The 19841-nt window shown below is 39.9% G+C and overlaps 2 protein-coding genes across 2 annotated transcripts; both read left to right on the top strand.

The window, feature by feature from the left end:
• The first annotated feature begins 317 nt into the window (after nt 1–317).
• fam167b (family with sequence similarity 167 member B) lies at nt 318–2324 on the top strand. Its single transcript, XM_074692850.1, has 2 exons — nt 318–715; nt 1204–2324. The coding sequence occupies exons 1-2, from the start codon at nt 416–418 to the stop codon at nt 1465–1467; spliced, it is 564 nt and encodes a 187-aa protein (XP_074548951.1). The 5' UTR covers nt 318–415; the 3' UTR covers nt 1468–2324.
• Nucleotides 2325–4549: 2225 nt separating this feature from the next.
• lck (LCK proto-oncogene, Src family tyrosine kinase) lies at nt 4550–18876 on the top strand. The gene is made up of 13 exons (XM_074691747.1): nt 4550–4683; nt 6439–6551; nt 7113–7167; nt 8428–8518; nt 10029–10127; nt 10269–10372; nt 10859–11008; nt 11097–11249; nt 13817–13996; nt 15904–15980; nt 17782–17935; nt 18131–18262; nt 18377–18876. Exons 2-13 carry the CDS (start codon nt 6444–6446, stop codon nt 18571–18573), a joined length of 1500 nt encoding a protein of 499 aa, XP_074547848.1. The 5' UTR covers nt 4550–4683; nt 6439–6443; the 3' UTR covers nt 18574–18876.
• Nucleotides 18877–19841: the final 965 nt, after the last annotated feature.

Genomic DNA, 19841 nt, shown 5'->3' with positions numbered 1-19841 from the left:
CTTGAGGTTTGACCCTAAAGGTGAAGAGTATGACCAGGAAATAGCACAGTACACACAGTAGGCTACGCTACTGCACATTTGCAGTATAGACCCCTGAGGTCAACAATTTTCTGGGAATAAAATGATTTGAATGTGTTCAGAAGTAGCCTTTATTTACACCAGAGTTTGCCATTTGAAATGCATAAACCAGTTTTTAAAAATGTGAGAATTTACTGAAACTCATGTGAAAAGTTGAATTCAGACATCTTGGTTTCTGTTATTATTACTATCATCACGCCTCTGTCCTCTGCGGGATGGGCGGTCACTGCGTCTCATCTCAATAAATAGGAGGTGAGGACCTGTTGCGCTCTCACGGTTCAGCTGCCAATCCACAAAGCCAACCTAGGCGCATTGGACTGTTCCCATTACTGCGCCGATGGATTTTAAAGAGCTTGGTGGGGACTCCTCTGACGGAGAGACAGAGGACTTGGACAGTGTGAAAGCGCTTACAGAGAAGCTGAAGTTACAAACTCGCAGACCTTCCTATCTGGAGTGGCAGGAGCGGGTGCAGAACCGGTCGTGGAAGCAAAGTTATTCCGCAGACGATCCGGGATCTGGAGGAGAAGCTGTTTCTATCCCTGCGACTCTGAGGAATGAGAGCTCAGAGTTGGTCGTCCAGAACATTTGTGGCTTTGACACTATTGATGATGCTTTGGAGTTCCTGAGGAAAGAGCTGGTAAGTGATCCCTGAGGAATGAGTTTAGTTGGTTTAACGATGTTTAAAAACATGTTTGATCGTCTTGAGGGCTGACAAAAAAAAAAATCCACAGTTCCTTTTCTCCTATATGTGTGCAACAGATGCCAATCTTCCATCATCTCCTGGATAGAAAGTTAAGGTGTAAATTTTATGTTCTTTATGAATATCTGCTTACTGGGCTCTTATCACTGGCCTTTGAAGTCATCTTCACTTTGCTCCACCATAAAGCCCCCCTGCTGCATTGACTTCAGTAGTCCCCCCAAAAGCAGTTGGTAAAACAATGGGATGTCTGTCTTTCCATCATATCAGCCTACAGCCCGTGTTGTCATGTGCCAGTTTTTTACATGCTTGAATGAGATGATAAGCAAGCATAGGTGAGGAGCAATGACAATCCAAACCTCCAGATATTTCCTGGTGTCTCACAGATTTTCATCTTCCTCCCCTTCAACCTTGCTCCTATTCTTCAGAGGGAGATGCAGGTCCAGGACAACCATCTGGCCCGTCAGCTGATCCACCTACGCGGGGAGATCCACCGCCTGAAAATAGAGCAGGTGTGCCACCGCCATAAGGAGATGTTGGATGATGCAACGTATGAGCTGGAGGAGTGTGATGAGGAGTCAGATCTGCTGTGTGACATCCCCATGAAGGCTGCCTTCGCCCTGTCCACCCCACTCAAACACCTGGGCCTCACTAAGATGAACATTAACTCCAGGCGCTTTTCTTTGTGTTAAGACCTCCACCTTTTTGCATATTGTGGACATTCACCTTCTCTGCACACATGCTGACTATGAGGCTTCACTTTTCTTCTTGAGCTGTTCTGGCAATAAAGTGAAGAGTGACTGCAAGCCATTGGTGGAAACAAGAAAAAGCAACATGGTGCACCAGGAAGCTGTGATGTGCAGACCTGGAGGGGCTCACACACACACTTGAAACGACACACCTTCCTGTCGGACTGAACCTGAGTTGCTCTTCTCTGTTTCTGTTACTATTACAGTGAAATGTCAAGAGAGTTGAAACCAGGATGGGAACATATGAAATTGGTCTTTGGGTATATTATCCAACAGATTGTAAACCATGTTTTACATGTGTCATATAAGAGTAAAACTGTCATCAGGGGATTATTGTAGAGATAGAAGGGAGCTTATTTGGGGGTATAGTGTCTTTGTTTTTTAAATAAATACAGTTTGTAACATTTGGGGCTTCACAAGAGGGTCAGAAACTAGGCAGAAGGTTAAAGGATAAATAAACACACAAATAAGATATGAACCAAATGCTCTTTTCTATCTTTGTGGCATATAGATACATAATGTTCCCTTACAGGCAACCCTCTTAAACTGGTTGTAACCAACAACAAGGGGCTGCAAGAAGACTTTCTTCTATCCTGAGAAATCACTACGAAACCCGTGCTTTACATTATCAGTAAATCTGACATTTCTTGTAAAATATGGAAATTGCATTTTTCAGATAAACAGAGCAGAAGTTTACATCTGATTCCCTTTGACCAGCAATGTTTTTCATCTGCTGAATCATTCATGATGGGACTGTCCCTGAAGTGTGTGCTCACACTCTAGCATTATTAACACCTCTTCTTTACAAACCAAGAATATCCCCTCAGCCTTGTCACTGCAGTGATAGAACCGAGAGGGCAATGCCCAGCGTAGTCTTTTCCACCCTCAGATGCTGCAGAGCACAGATAAGTCACCATGTATGACTGGGAGTAGTTTTGATACTGTGTGCGAAACTGCAGGGAGGTAACAACATATACTTTATTTAGCATAACAGAAGTAATGGAAGAAGAAAGACAATATTTTTGTTGAGTGATGTGCTACATTTGTTTTAAAGTGCTATAAAAAAAATAAGCTTTATTGTCACTATGCAGGTTATGTAACAATGTTGCACTCAATGTATGTGAGTAATAAGAGAATTTTCAAAAACCCTATAAATGTTGATTGTATTTGCAAAAAAAAAATATTAAAGAGACTTTATCTATGTAAATTCTAGTTTTATTTTTCTTCAACTGGTCGAATTTCTAATTTTGATAAGAGATGTGTGTTTGTAGGTTGATTTTGTGAGTGCACAACAGTATCCTCTGTTGTGAACTGGTCTAAAATTCAAACATATGAATGAAGCCCTAGAGGAGATGTGCAGAAACGCAGACATTGTCCAACGTAATTAGTCGAACAAGAAACCAAATATGCTTCGGCAGAGTGCGGTCACTGTGTGAAACCACAGAACAGCCAGAAGTACTGTGCAGGCACAATGTGACACAGCTCAGGACACGAGTGACCTCATGTGTGCCATTAGACCTTAAAAGTTGAAATGTATATTGTATAGAAAGTGCTCAGAGGCTGAGGTGTTGTGTATGCAGGCTCCACTCGGTGAAAGCTTTTATCATGAAACACTGCAGACTTCTGTTTCTCATGCCACTCAGTTCTGCCCTGCAGATACTTTCCCTTGACCTTTTCCCCATATCATACCACATGTCATATGAGCAGAAACTGATGGATGAGTGTACACAAGGCAAATGTATCCTCAGTTTGTTTTAGATCTGAACTAATATTTGATTTGGTTTATAAGACTGTATGATTGTGAACATGAGCAAACATCAGCAACAACAATAACAAAAAAAAAGCATATGCTGCATTTGCACACTTGAAGGAGGCCAGCACCTGCATTGTTGGGCTTGTGGTGGAAGGTTGGAAAACTTTATGTCTTGTGATTGTGACTGCATCTGATTGCGTAATAGAAAATGATTTCCAACCACCTTTGTAGGATGTTACAGCTGTGGTTGTGGGGGAGTTAGGAATACCCTTGAACTATGACACTGCCCTAAGAAATCAGTTAAAATGAAGTGAATGTGTCCTTTTTGTTATATCCTAATCTGTATTTAAACAGAAAAAAAGTGAAGCTACCCTGCAGAAACTTCTAGATTGACAAACCCATGCTTGTGTCAATGGAAAAAAAGAGTGAGCCAGGGTGGTTTCACTGCATATGTCACTTAATCTAAGCTGTGGCAGTCTTCTTAGTATACATCTCAGTGCACTTCCTGTGATGTTTGGACTGACTTCCTGCCCATGCATGCTCTGTAGCAGCAGCCGTTCACCACAAGAAAACTGCGACCCACAGGTTGAAAACTCAGCAGCAGTGGCTCAGAGTGTGTTACCAATCTGTGGGGCTTGTTTTATTCGCGTCTCCTCTCAGGATTGAAAGTGAGCATGTCACTTGTCAAATGGGCTGTCAATGTGTCTAGTTTCTCTTTTGGACATGCATGCCTCTGATGTGGATACCAAGGCTGAGGTTTTTTAAATAGTTTGCTGGCCACAAGACCTAAACCACAGAGTAACTGACAAAAATAGTCTCATCTTAAACTAAGGAATGGAGAAAAACAGTCATATAAAATGCTCACCTGTGTGGCATTACTTTCATAAAACACTATTTTTTTGATCAAATCCTCCTTTGCAGGCCTCAGCCTTAAGGTGTTTCTCTCTTCTAAAAGTAACCAACTCACAGATGTTACACCCAAATTGGCTATATTTCATACTATTATATATAATCTCACCACTGCCTTGGAACTGTATTGGAACATTCACGCCTTGGCTCCCACTTTGGGAAAGGTGCTGTCCTGACCTCTTTATGATGGAGCCTGTAACGCTTCCTCCTCATCTCTCACACACAGCTGCATGGTGAAGCACCTGTTAGAAGCCTACAGAGCAACCCTCAACCTTTCAACGACAGGAAACTCAGCGGGTCGCTCACCTCAGCTCTGTAAAAGTTTGCGCAAGTGTGTGTCTACACTCACACACACGAGTCGATTATGATAAGAGCAGCAGATGAAGATACTCACAGCCTTTTGTAGAAGAATATATGCTCAGTGAGGAACTTTTCTATGGCGGCACTTGAAATCTGACGTTACTGGATGCTTGAAGAGGGATTTCTTTTTTAAAGAGGTAAGCTTCAAACTTCAGAGTGACATGGGATCAAAAGTAGTAAAAGAAAAGACGGTTACTAAGGTAGATATAAGATTTATATTACCCTGTGATTACACGTTTTTTACAAACCATGTGAATTTAAGGAGAGAGGCTACTGAAAAAGAGGGGCAGCAAAATCTTTTTACTTATCTATTAAATACATTTTTCTTCAGAAATGAAAATGCCAGTAAAAATGCCAACACCCAAAGGGATCTGCCTTTTAGCTTAGCTTTAGCTTAGCTAGGAAACATGTTTAAATCATGTTTCCATATGATTATTTAATGGTGAAAAAATGGCTCTTTAAAAAAAAAGAAAAAAAAAAGAGGTGAATTTGTCATCATCACTGTTGTACAAGCTCAGTATGACACAGAAATTAGCTACAAGGGAACAACAGAGGGCCTAATTATTTAATAAAAATTCTACAATTTATTGTTATTCTTTTTTTTTTTTTAGTCCTTTAAAAACAAAAATATAAACTGTAAGTGATATTCAAAGGGTTACTTTGGAGAAAGCAGACACGCTAACACATCTTTATTGAGGTGATAATGTTCAAGATGGTGGCTAGAGTTAAAATATGTCATTAAAATATCCCTGGGGTCAAATATATTGTTTGTTGTTGTGAACTGTAGTGTTTTTCAAAATATGTAAAATAGATTGTTTTCATCAGTGGCGCTAAAAGATAGCTTTTGGAGGGATATAGTGACCGATGTGCCTTAGCCAGTTAATCAAAAATGCCAAATACCCCCTAGTCACTCATAAAAACCTCACTTCCACCATCTACATACCCATAATACTTTGCAAACTATAACAATCATTAGTGTTCTTTGGGGGGGCCCTTCAGCAGTGGGTCATAAAAAACCGAGGGCAGCCCCTCAGTGGAAAATGCTGACTCTGTGTGACTCCCTGGGAGCTGGCCAGTCGGCGTAGGAGTGATGATCATTGAAAAATAAAGAAAACCCTCATTCCCCAGTGATCCTGCTGTTATTGGTTCCTCGGGTCCCGGTACAGTGGTTGGTTGTTATTGCCGGGTCAGGCATCCCCAGATTTTTCTCACGGCTCTAAAACTTTGGGACAGGCGGCCACTGTGATTAGCCCACTGACCCTGTTCCATGAGAGCTCCAGTGGGAGCCAAGCGAGCTTGAGAAAGCTGGTTTGTGCAGTGCACCACATTAAACCCCAACACAGAACACGTGCAGACGTTGGATTATATGAGATTAGTGTTTGTACTGTTTTTCCGGAGCTTGCTTTTCACTCCCAAAAGGCCCCTAAGGGACTGTGATATGTCTCCATGTGATCATTAAGAAACTCTTAACAATTCAGGGGGAGATTTAAACAGTTAGATTTGACCTTTAACAAGTGTTTATGAGATGTTTCAAGGGTGTATATTGTTATAGCTTTCACAGCTGTGACTTTCAAACTTTCACAACTAAGCCGCCATTTTGAGACCAAGCCTTCGGTCATTTCCCATCGGAGTAGATTTTGGAAATTAGCATTTTCATCTCCTGTTTTAGCAATCAAAATGAAGCTGAGATTTTTAAAAATTATATTCTGGATTTTTTGTTAATTTTCCACCATATTTTTGTCAATTTGGCTCTGGACTGGAGTGCACTATGTTCAAAAACTTGCTGGTCGTAGATTGGTTGAAGAGAAGTTAATTTCGAAAAATTACATCTGAGATTCAGATAAAAAAGATAAATCTTAAGATTAAAAATAAAATGAACCTGTAATTTGCAGAAAAGATGGGATGTAACTGCAGTTCGGACTATTCAGACACCGATTGGATCGAGAACCTGGATGAAATCTGTGAACACTGCAACTGTCCCATACCTCCCCAGTCATGTAACCCAGTAAGTTTCACACCACTTTTTTGTGCATATACTTTTGTGTTTTCCTCTGTTTCCCACAGGCATTGATGCCACAGTAAAATGAGTTCAACATGAATGGATTCTGGTTGAATGCGTTTGATCACTTACAGGACACGAGCCTCTACGATTCATTTTACGGTGTTTTAATTTCTTGGCTGTTAGCAAGGAAGCTTTATTTTGCAGTTATGAAATGGAGTCAAGACACTGTGTTTTATTGCTGAGAGGGAAACTGTGAATGTGTGATTAACTGGGTGTGTAACTCTTCTCTGAGTTTTGTTGTTTCCTCCTCATGAGCTAGATGTCCCGTTAGATTAAATAAAGGAGAAAACCAGCTGTGAGCACCACAATACATTTAGACCAGTGTAGGAAACAAAAATCACAAGCTCCACCAGAAAAGAAAGGATGTGTTATGAAACAGAATTTTTCATTTCTTTGACGCAGAGTAGTCTTTGTCATAGTACTTTGTTTTTTACACATGAATCTTGTAGTTTTACTTGGAAAGCAGACTTTTTAATGCAGGTCTGATGTTGTTTTTCTCCACAGTACACAGACCAGCTGATCCCATCACAGCATTCACCTCCTACATCTCCTTTACCAGGTGACAAGAGTCTGTTTATTTTCTGCATGTGTTTGTACATGTTAAAGGTAATGGTGCACATGACAAAAATGTCTCTGAAGTGCTTTTTCAAAATGATGGGAAAACAAAACTGTAGTTTTGCATATGGCTTCATCGATTTTTTCTCTTACATAGGAAAAATTAATACTCAAAACATAGGGATATACATCTATAATCCAAATTATGTCTTTATTCTATGTCAAATTAAATATGTTTCTCAAAAATGCTGTGTATCGTAGAATTTATTCAAATAACTTCATCCTTATCATCCGGGTTTAAATCAGTAGCTTAGCTTGCTGAAATTATCTTTGTATACATTATTCATTTATACCCTCACAACATTTACCATAAAGATTATTTTATTTTCCAAGTTCCATTGGAACATCCAGCGTTCAAAAACTGTTGTGTAAAATATTCCATTCATTGTATATCTCAAAAACTGAGATAACCTGCACCACTTGCACTGACACTTCACTTCCCCTCAGATTATCAGCTTTTATTTCCTGAAATAAATACATATTAAAAAATTCTGGGGTGCAGAGCCAAGCGGTCTAGATAGATAGATAGATAGATAGATAGATAGATAGATAGATAGATAGATAGATAGATAGATAGATAGATAGATAGATAGATAGATAGATAGATAGATAGATAGAATACTTTATTCATCCCCGAAGGGAAATTCCTGTAGTTTGTCATGTAGTTCTCATTTTCCAAAGATTAAAGAATTTGGAAGATGAGCCCAAACTACATGAATTTCCCTTCGGAGATGAATAAAATATTTCTAAAGTCTAGGTTACACCCCATGAGGTTCACCCTCGAACAAGTGGCCCGGGTTTGAATCCAGCCTGTGACCCCACTCATTCCCTGCTCTCACCCTGTTTCCTAATCTTTTCACTGTCCCATCCTCCCGGATTAAAGGCATAAAAGGCAAAAAAAAAATATCCAACTTCAAAAAAAAAAAAAAAAAGAAATAAGAAAAAAAGCTTATCTCTTTGAGTTGAAGTCCTAACAGTTACTTTCTGGTGTCTAATTTTCTGATAGAGAGAAACAGAGAGAATACACACTTTCTTCACTTACTACAGCCATGGAGTCTATAACCGTAACTAGTTTATACATCATACAAGGAGCTTCGTCTCCATGAAAAGAGTGTGAGCCTGTCCTCTGTCTCAGCTGTGACATTTGTAAATACTGTTTCAATGAATCCCACAACAAGATCTAAGACTGTAATACTTTTTGCAGACAACCTCGTGGTGGCCATATACAGTTATGAACCCAACCATGATGGTGACCTGGGCTTTGAGAAGGGAGACAAACTCAAGATCCTCAACAAGTAAGCTGCTTCCTATACATTATTTGATGGGTGGATGGGGATTATACTTTACGCCCAGGAAACAATGTGAATGTAAATCTCTCATGTGTTGTGCATAAAGGGACAGACCCCCTGAAACTTTAATGACTGTTCTGTATCCTTACACACCATATTAACTATCACCTGCAGCTTTAAGAACATATCCTGGCTCTCTCATGTGAGCTTGTGGTGTGACACACAAACATGCAATGACTTTCAGACTGAAGGACTTGCATTGTGTTGTCATGTCCCAGTTATAGATCAATGTGTCTCTCTCTACGATTAACTATTACTATCAGGAATATATCGCAAATTGATTTTTGATAAATTAAAAAATGCTGTAAATAGTCAAAATATTACAGATAATATTTCTTAATTTAGATGAATTTTGCAGCCCAATAGTCTCAAAAAGAAATTAACTTCAATAAATTAATAACAGTTATGTATTTGTCTGTCTCACGCTGCAAACAAATTTCCCCATGGGGACAATAATGATACCTTTGCCCTTTGATCTTTAAGGTGTGATCGGTTTTCAAAGTGTTAAGCATGATCAGAAAAAGGGGATTTACATTTAAGGAAAATACTTTGATTTTTGGTGTTGTTTAATTTTTTTTTTTTTTTTTAATCAAACCAAGTTAAAAAAAAAACTTGTCAGCTGCTCCTAACCCTTTGAAAAATAGCCAGGAATTTCTTAATTTTAGAAACTAAGACGTTTATTTACCCTTTTAATAAAATTACCAAAAATTATAGCTACATAATTTTGTTTATGATACAGTTTTTGTATCAAATGTAATGAATTGAGCAGTTTTGGTAATGTTTTGGCAGAAAGTACTTCTTTTAAAAAATAAGCAAGAATTTAGATGCTATTCTTACAGCAACTTCATTAAAATGAGCTAAGATTTTCCTGAAAAAAGTGTTAGATGATTTCATACGAGCAGTCATTTTAAAAAGGGCCAAAATGCAACTTTAGCTTCCTGTAGTGGAATAATAATCTGGCTGAATACTTTTCTTTCTTGCTTTTTTTGGTGTGTGTGCTTTTTTAAACATTTTTGAAGGAAACTATTTATTATGTTGATGAGATAGAGGTCTGTGAAACTCTTGCATCAATTATGATACATTCTGTAAAGTAGGGTCAAAGAAGTTCCCCGGTAAATGCTGTCCTCTGGTAAATTTGTATTTTGTCAAGTACTAGTCACGGCCCTTACAGATGCACACCAAGTATTTAAAAAATGATTTTAAGAGGCCATAAGGTTGAACGAGCTATTGTTTTTTGTTCTTTTTGGTTTTTTTTTACAAGCAGTCTCCTGTTTTTTTCACTGGTTTGCTCAATAGCACATTTCATATGTGTGCATTCCTTTACATTTCAAAACAACTCCTTGCCTGTGGAGCTCACTGAAACTGCCTTCTGAAGGCGAACCATTCATCCAAGAAAGTCTAGACAGCTATGAGAAATCCCAGACATGTAAACCTACTCATCTTTTCTGACACCCAGGGATGATCCAGAGTGGTATTTGGCAGAGTCCCTCACCACAGGCCAGCGGGGCTACATCCCACACAACTTTGTTGCAATGACCACAGTGGAGACTGAACCGTACGTCACACAGGAAACATGATCATACATCTCTCACCTCCATGTTACCCAACCTCAGCACCATTTCATGTAGTGCATGATATGTCCCTGAGGGAAGGGAAGTGGTTTGCTCACAGTGTGGAGCTTGCTTTGTGTTTTCAGGTGGTTCTTTAAGAACATTTCTAGAAATGACGCAATGAGGAACCTGCTAGCTCCTGGGAACACACAAGGCTCCTTCCTGATTCGAGAGAGCGAGACAACCCCAGGTGAAAATTTGGTTTAGGTTATACAGCTTACATAAGATCTGCATTTATATTTCACAAGGTTGTTTTTCAGCTGTGTATCTTAGTATAGTAGGTTAGATTGGTTTCGTGGTGCTCCATGTAGCACATAGAAGCAAGGAAATGCACTCACTTTGCTCTTTCTGGCACAAGACACATAAGACAACCCCCTTCCTGTTTCAAAATTCCCTTCTTCTTCATTAGATTTCACTTTTGCTTTTCAGCCCTAATGTTAGATCCTGTTCCTGCTTGTTTCATATATTATTATAAGTTTCATGTGCAGTAAGAATCAAAAAGACACAAACTGTAGATCTAATAGTGTTTATATATGTATATATATATATATATATATATATATATATACAGTAAAGTGACACTTTCACAGTAATGTTGTTCTTCCTTCACAGTTTTTGATTCAGGGTTATATAAAAGTGAAATCTTCATCATTTTAAATTCCTTACAATGTTCCAGGGTCATACTCCTTATCAATAAGGGACTTGGACCACAACACCGGTGAGGGAGTCAAGCACTACAGAATCCGCAACATGGACAACGGGGGCTTCTACATCACAGCCAAGATATCCTTCAACTCACTGAAAGAGCTTGTGCAGCATCACTCACGTGCGTGCAGCTTCTCAATCAGGATAGTACATTACTCCAAAAATGTTCCCTACAATCATTTTAACCCTCTCCTCTCTGTGTCACCCAGGAGATGCAGATGGGTTATGCACAAAGCTGGTGAAGCCTTGCCAATCGAGGGCCCCACAGAAGCCTTGGTGGCAGGATGAGTGGGAGATTCCTCGTGAGTCTCTGAAACTGGAGCGCAGACTTGGAGCAGGACAGTTTGGAGAAGTATGGATGGGTAAGTTTCAGAGATAATAAAAATTAATTCAAGGAAGGAGGTTTGGAGTTAAGAATGTGTTCAAACATCTCTGATTTCTTGAATTTAGAAAAATGACTGAACCTTTTGTACATGGGAGTAGGAACCTATTTTGCAGAGATACAGCACGTGCAAAGAAAAAAAACAGTTGCTCGGTCACACTGTGGGCTTGACTTTATCTGCTGCCAAAGCATTTTGACTTTTTTTTCTGCTGTGGTTGCAAAACAACTTCCTCTAAACAGTCCTAATTGCAAGCTTGTATTAACTGGTTATGTGTTATTTTGTGTGTTATCCTCCACCACTCTAACTACAAAGATCTCCTCTTCTATGTAAGGTCACATATTTAAAGCATTCTTTCATGAGTGTCTTTTGTCATTGTAGAGTATTGAATTAAAGAAGAAGGCACAACATTTTGATCACAAGAGTATCAGCTGCATTAGTCTGAGCCCACAACTCCCTGATTATTCTATTGGATGTCTACCCCCCTTGTATTTTCCATCTTATTACGCCAGCACAATACAACATCCTAAACACAACTCTGTATTAGAGCTAAACAAACTCTTTGTCTTTTCACAGCCTATGTCCTTTTACGTAATCTTCGTGCATGTAGTCCGAGCACTGTATTTGTTTCTCTATCCTTACACAAACACTGGCCCAAGAACAAACTTGACTAATGTAAGAGATTGTAATGGGTAGTTATATGACTTTTTAACTTTCAGAAATAATAAGTGTTAACCATCACTGATGATGAGAGGATAAAAACTGCCACAAAATACAGATGAAAGACATTGATTGATACCTGACACCAGATGTGATGTGTTATTGGAAACAAAACTTCTCAGCAGTGGATTTGCTTAAGATAACACAAGTGGATGTAACAGTCGTAACAGAGCTGGACGGAGATCCTGTTTGACAGTCATGTGAAACTGTTGTTAGTTTAGTTTATAATCACAACTCATGGCAGGGCCATTAACAAAGCCACACAAGACATCTCCAGTTTGCTCATGTATTTTGTTTTGTCACTCTACCAGTTTAGCTCCTTGGATCCGTTGGTTCACCCAAAAACACAGAATTATCTCAACATCAGCTCAGTTTTTTTTTCCAGCTGACTTTGGTGATCCCTCTATTATTTTTTTATATATTCAACTATGATGGAAGGTTTGCATCAAAGATTTCCATTGCTTGGATCCAGTAACAGCTTGCCATTAAGGCATTCAAACCAGTGCTTTGCAGTTGTTCAAGGTTCCTAAAGTCATGGTTCATACAGTCAATTTACAATTTTAAAGATGTACTATGAAAGCAAACGAACAGACAAATATGTTGAAATTATTACAGAATAATGAGTAGATATAGACCTTTTTTATCTAATTTAAAAGGAGAATTAATTTTATGGAATGCTGAAAGGCTTGTCTGACATGATCAGTGTTTTCCTTAGAGGTTCTTGGTGGTCAACTCCTCTTTCTGTCTAATGCCGTCCCTGTCTCCATAAAACTCTTGTGTCATGCACAAATTGAGGGATTGATGGTGGATCTCTTTTATACTGACGTCTGTAGTTTTGCTGAGTGTGCATTTGTTTCAATAACCTATGACACATTTTGTGTCTTGTTTTCTTGAGGAGTGGCCATTTTGGGGGGGGTGCTTTTAACAGTACCTCTTCCATCAAGATATCGGATATACACAAATACAACTGCAATTTGATAACTACTGAGTTCATAGAACAAAACTGATGAAGATATCTGATCAATGGCCTTTGTAATATATTCTTTACATCAGGGGTGGCCAACCTGTGGCTTGCAAGCCAGATGTGGCTCTTTGCCTATTGGTGTGTGGCTCTTCAATCCATTCATAAAAAAATACATCTAGTTATGAGTAGTGGTGTGCCGATCAATCTAAACTATATATATGGATGCCAACATTGGGATCAGTTGGGATTGATACTTAAGTTTCAGTTTCTCCTCTCCAGTACAAATTTAAACACACAAACACAATAAACCTGGCTTTGAAAATTGGAAATGTACTGATTTTCATTTTATGTCATTTTGTTTATGTGTGAGAGGAAGTGTGTTTGTAAGACCACGTGTGTGATATGGCTCTCTGTAGTACCACGGTCATTTTTGTGGCTCTTGGTTCTCTGACTGGTTGGCCACCCCTGCTTTACGTTATTGTACATCATATGCACACTCTGTGTAGAGACATATGTAAAAATTTGGATGGATTTGTACAGTTTGGCACAGATATTCATTGTTTTGAGGAAACAAATCCTACTTCCTTGGTGATTTCCTGACTTTGAATTTCACACCTTTACCAAGACCTTCATGGTTCTAACTGAGGTGTCTTAAAGGCTCATGGATTATGTCTCCAAAGATAAACGGTGCTCATTATTTGACCTGAATTTTTTGTGGACAACCACAGCTTTGTAAAGTGTCCAGTGTTAGCTGATGATAACTAACTTTCCCCTCAAAGCAACATTATTACTTGGAACATAGCTACATCTTGTTTAAACTAAAACCTTACAGAAATCTAGTAAAGTGTACTATGCTTATTTTCAGGTATCTATAACAATCAAAGAAAGGTGGCGATTAAGAACCTGAAGATTGGCACAATGTCGGTGGAGGCTTTTCTGGCAGAGGCCAACATGATGAAGAACCTGCAGCATCCTCGTCTTGTGCGCCTCTTCGCTGTCGTCACCCAGGAGCCAATCTACATTGTGACAGAGTATATGGAAAATGGTAAGTGAAAAGACCAAGAGATCTGTCTCAACTGCATGATGAGTTTTGCTAATAATGCCAACAGTTAGACATACCAATCTAACCCCTGTGTAATCACACCTGCTTCTTCCAGTTTAGTTTCATGATGTGAACATGACTCAACCTGTCAGAAACTAGCATGTCCTTAATTTCCTGCTTTGTTACCTCCAACACCAAACACAGTCATGGTAAGCTCAGAGCCTGAAGCAACAAGAGGAGGGTGTCAGAGATTTTCAGGATCTAACATGTTGATCTATTATCACACTCCACCTGCAGGAGCACAAGCTTCAACAAAAAACTAAATCATGTTGTTTCCAGACAACATTGCGTTTCGCCTCGGTGGCTCTGTTGAATTACCCCTTGATTACATCACCACAGCTGCCCTCTTATTTATATGTGTTTTATAAGGAGTGAAATAAAAGATCAACATAAGTTGGATTACATTGTACAATAGCCTCTTGTGATTAAAGAGGAAAGCAGCAGCGCAAAACTAAATAAGGGAGCAAAGTCATGAGCCGGGCCTCTTACCCTGCTGAAGTGGCCTGCCCTCTGATAGGCTATTTTCAGCTTCTCCTCATCACTCTCCTGCATTCACCTCTCTGCTACAATTTTTCAACACAAATATGAACTTTCACTTCTCCTCCAGAGCCGCTCCAGACAGCCTTCTGGTGTTTACTCACAGAAGGGAAGTCCCTCCTGGACATCCAGGACAAGGGGGTGTTAAAATAGGAGAGCGTGACTCACTGGTTTATTGTTCACTCCTGATGAGACCTGGCTTCTTTCCAGTGTCTGTATTACGCACTTGCACCCACAGACGCTCAGAGTCACATGGACACAAATACCTGAACACTATAAGGTCATGGTAGTAAACAGTCTTCAACAATGGCAGTGTGTTCAGTGCCTTGCAAATGGATAGTCTCCTTCCTGCCTTATTAAATAACAAATCACATGTTTTATTACCATTTTAAAACACCTCAAAATAAGTTATGTATTAGAAACACAACCCTCAACAACCCGCACTTTAAATCAAAGTGCAACAGCCGTATGGAAGTAATTCAATCCTGTTTTCGTTTTAGCCTTTGAGTCTGTATTCCACTGAGAGGAACAGTCACAAAATGCTCAGAAAGAGGCTGTCACTAACACAGAAGCCACCATCCAGCTGCATTGACTGGAGTGTCTTTGTGTCGTGGTGCATGTGTGGCCTGTAAACCACCAGCAGTGGCCCAACATGAGGCTGTCTCTTTGTCTGGGATCCACGTGTGGACAGGACACAATTGCAGCCTCTGTTGTCAAGAGAAAGGATGGCTTGGAGTTCCCGTCTTTTCAGTTTGTCCATTTTTATTACTGAAGACAACAAAGATGGAAAATAACAGGCGTGTTATCCCAGCTTCCTTTTGTGACCTTGACAAAGAGCGCTCCGCTGGCTCTCAGACTTCAAAAGCACTCTTCCGGACTTAAGCAGAGGAGCAAAGGCCTCCTCTTTCCTGGCACGGTCATTCCTCTCAAAGTATTTCCTTTGGTTGACTGGCGTGCAGACGTATTGTTCTTGCAATCAAATTCAACACACAGTCAACAGCCGGAAACAATGCATCACGTTGACTGATGCTCTGTGCACTTCCTTCATAATCTTATGTTACCCGGTGTGATCTGCTATTCTGGTCCAAGTCTGTCTATTTTTACAATGGGTATAAAAGTCCTAATAACAGGCTGTTATATCATCTGTCCTCATAGCAAGCCATAATTTAGAAGATGCAATAAGCACAAATAAGCAAGCATTTGCAGCAGTAATCAAATTGTTGTTTTATAGGTTATCTGAGTCCACTTGATGAGGCCCACATGATATTTCCTAGGAGTGATTTATTTTTCTGACTTTATTCTTATTTTCACAGGTAGCCTCGTGGATTACCTGAAAACAACAGAGGGAAGCAATTTACCCATGAACACCCTGATAGACATGGCATCTCAGGCAAGTCATCACTGTCTGCTTTCATTCCTGTACCCCTTTCAGTCCCTTTCGTTTTGATCAGTGTCATTTCTTTTCATGTGCATCAGACAAAAAACTGAAAATTAACATGTAATGCCAATTTCCTGTTTAATTTTCTAAAGTAGTCTTGTTGGCTTTGATCTTTTGTCAGTTTATGCATCTGCCAAAGAGCTGATCATTGTTTGCTGTAATTAAAGTTTACTGTACACAAGTTCATGTTTGAACAGCATTAACTCTCTGATCGCTAAAAGTTCATAAGACGTCATGACAGAAAAAGCCAAAAGCCAATATGGGAGTCCTGCACAGGGTGGAAGATAAAATCGGTGCAACATGAAGTTTTTTTTTTTTTTTTAACACAATTGTGTAACCTGTATTTTGAATTTCAAGAGCTTAGCTTGGCTTTACACAAAGGCATGAACCCGGAGAGAAAAAGCCTGATTACAAAATCAATCTGGACTTTGCTCATTAATACCTTTTTAAAATTCTTACTTGGTGAAGAAACTTCTTTTGTAGATTTCGAGGTGTTAGCTGCCTGATTTGTTCTCTTTTATAAGTAGTACTTAAAATGAATGCTGTTGATGTTAATTGCTGATCTTTAGAAGTGCTGGCAGGCATTGAGTTCAGTCTAGGAAAAGTTGCTGTGTCCCTGTGTTCCCAGTTTTTACGCTAAGCTGAAAAGCAAGTAACTCCACATTATAATTGTGCAGAAATGGGAGTGGTATCTGATCTTAAGAACAAATATAATAAAACTTCATGCTCGGCTCTACTTCTTAGAATCTCATATGTCAAAGAGGGAAGTTTGACTTACATGTTTTAAAGGGTGGGAGAATGTAAACCACAGGAAGACAGACTGAAGTTTCACCTTCAAGAGCAGTCAAAAGATTCTTGGTGCACAGTACATCTCTGACAGCTTTGGGGTTTGTGCAGAGGGGTTAGATGAAGCTTTGTGGTGAACATATTTCACAGAATAATGCTTTCAAAAGCTATCATGTATGCTCTGACTTTGGGAACATGAAATGCTAGAAACTCTCATGTGATTGACTGCAAAAATTCAACTGATTGCTGATCTTGCTTAAACCACACAAAAATTGAAATATGAATCAATTTAAACAGTTAAATAAAGAGATCAAAGAGTCAAAAGTCAAGAGGGATGTTATGTTAGCTGAGCTGGGAGTCCTGACAACTGTTGAAGTATCTGAAACATACTTACGTCTTATGTACATCTCACCTGTCTAACAAGACCCCTGGGCAAATGGTACCTATGTGATAGATTCTGCTGTGTGAAATACACACCTCTGACCTAAAAGAGATGCTTTGAATTCTGAGCACACACACCCTGACACCTCAGACACACACTGTGCTAGATATAGGCCTCATTTATAAAACCAGAGTAAACGGGTTTTTTAGCTGATTTAGAGACATCACACAGTCCATCTGTGGTCTTCCAACGAGTAAACACCTTCTAATTAGTTGAATAGGAGACATGTGCAGTGGAAAAATCAGCCAGTTTGTTGTGAGGTACAGAAAAAGGCTGCTGCACTTAGCTTCAGGAAGTAGCGTCAGTGCTGCATACCTGGGTGGAGTACAGAGGTAAAGAGGAACTGACCTGGGGAAGTGGTACACTCCCTGTTTTTAGGATCCTTCTGTTCATCTGTCCAACACACACACACACTGATTTACACTGTGCTGCGAACAAATGAACAAATCTGTCATGTTTCCACTCTTCAAAAACACACATGCATGTTGCACTCTGGCATGTCTGATGGTGTGCTGCCCCCTGCAGGTGGCTGATGGAATGGCCTTTATTGAGCAGAGGAATTATATTCATCGAGACCTGAGAGCAGCCAATATCCTGGTGTCTCATGAGCTCATCTGTAAGATTGCTGACTTTGGTTTGGCACGGCTGATTGTGGACAACGAATACACAGCAAGAGAGGGTAAATAGACTCTTTAGAGATCACATGTGTCTGTTCTTTCTAGCCCATTATTGTTTTTTTTTTTTTCCAAAATAAATTGTGCATGATACAGAAGAAAGTTTTGCATCTATTATATTCATTTTTATGGGAAGTTTTCATTTTAAAAAATGGTGGTTTTCTTTTTTATGACAAATAAATTGTTCTTTTGTGACTTAGGTGCAAAGTTTCCCATCAAATGGACTGCCCCAGAGGCCATCAACTATGGCACTTTTTCCATAAAATCGGATGTGTGGTCATTTGGGATCCTTCTGACAGAAATTGTGACATATGGACGCATACCTTACCCTGGTAAATACTCATTCACCACATGTGCCACCTTATCACCAAAGTTCTGCACAGACTGTGAGCTCTGAAAGAAAAATATCCATAGGTTGATATTTTAATGTCTCATCTTTTGTCCAGGTATGTCCAACCCAGAGGTAATCCAGAACCTTGACAGAGGCTACAGGATGCCAAGGCCAGAAAACTGTCCAGAGGGGCTTCATAACATCATGTGTCTGTGCTGGACGGAAAACCCTGATGATAGGCCTACCTTTGAGTACCTGAGGAGTGTTCTGGAGGATTTCTTCACTGCTACAGAGAGGCAGTACCAGGAGTAGTCGAAAAAAATGAAGACTTACAGACACACAATAAATAAACTCAAACAAAGGCACAGCCTGTGGGGCTGGATGCTCCATATTTTTGTTGTTAGTATCAAATGCCTTTACTTTGGTACAGTACATGCTGAGATTCTTTGAGTACTTCTTTTTTCCTGCATCAGTCTTTTTCTCAAATGGGCTTATAGAAAGGATACAGAGCCATTTGAAGCTATGGACTTTAAACTCTTGTAGCAGCTGGACCCTTGCAGAGCCAACAGCAAAAAGGAGAGTTTTCATCATGCTGCTCGAGGAACATGGAAAGTTTCAAATGTAGTTCAATAAGCAGCTGCTCTTCTGGTGTTAAATTTATATATGCTTTTACAATCAAACTGTGTTTCATTTCCACTGTAAAATAAATATTATCCATGAATTCTCTTATCTTTACATTCCTATGTTCACTTTCATAAAGAAGACCCTATCACAGCTTGTTCCACCCTGATCTGATTATTTATTGCTGCATAAACTTAATTGACCCTTCTGCCCTGCTATCTCAACAACAGCACACAATCTGCTGCTTGCTAACCTAGCTTTGTGTGTTTCCCAACTGTTTCTTGCTCTTTATATAGAATAGAATAGAATAGAAAATACTTTATTTATCCCCGAGGGGAAATTCAGGAGTCACCGCAGCATTTAAGAAAACAAAAGTAAGAAAGAGTATAGACAGTGCAAAAATGTCCATAAGAAATTAGATGACGACATCCCGTCCACCACTCGTCCACCACTCTCCAGCCAGCCAGTCTCCACCTCCACAGGGTCCAGGACTGAGCCTCCCCAGCAGTCTGTTCAGTCTTTGTCTCCTGGATCCTGTCTGCTCACAGCAGGCGAAGCTCCTCCGATGTGTCGCGGCGTCCGATGTCTGCTCCGTCAGCCATGTCCGAGAACAGCATGATGCCGCTGGGCTAGCACAGCTAGCTCATCCATCCCCCGGAGCGAGATCCCACGTTCCCAACAGCGATGGATGGAAGGACAGGTCCACGTCGTCACCTCCCAGCTCACACCTGAGAACCAGCACGTCGTCCTCACCGCCTCCTCCTCAGCTCGAGGGAAATCATCAAGCCCTACACTAGTTAGCATTGACATGCTACAGGCTGCTAACAGCTAATTTCGCATGTAAACAATGCAGCCATGGTTACATGTAGGATCTCCAGACAAACACAGGAGAAAAGTAGTAAAAAATACTGCCGAAGCCACAAAAAGTTTGGTGTCCGTGACCGACAATGAGCCATACA

The sequence above is a fragment of the Halichoeres trimaculatus genome, unplaced genomic scaffold (assembly GCF_033239565.1).
Source record: "Halichoeres trimaculatus isolate MK-OKI-2021-1 unplaced genomic scaffold, fHalTri1.1 fHalTri1_scaffold_17, whole genome shotgun sequence".
Lineage (NCBI taxonomy): Eukaryota > Metazoa > Chordata > Actinopteri > Labriformes > Labridae > Halichoeres > Halichoeres trimaculatus.
The sequence above is the reverse complement of the archived record's forward strand: the minus strand, read 5'-3'. Positions and strand labels throughout refer to the sequence as shown.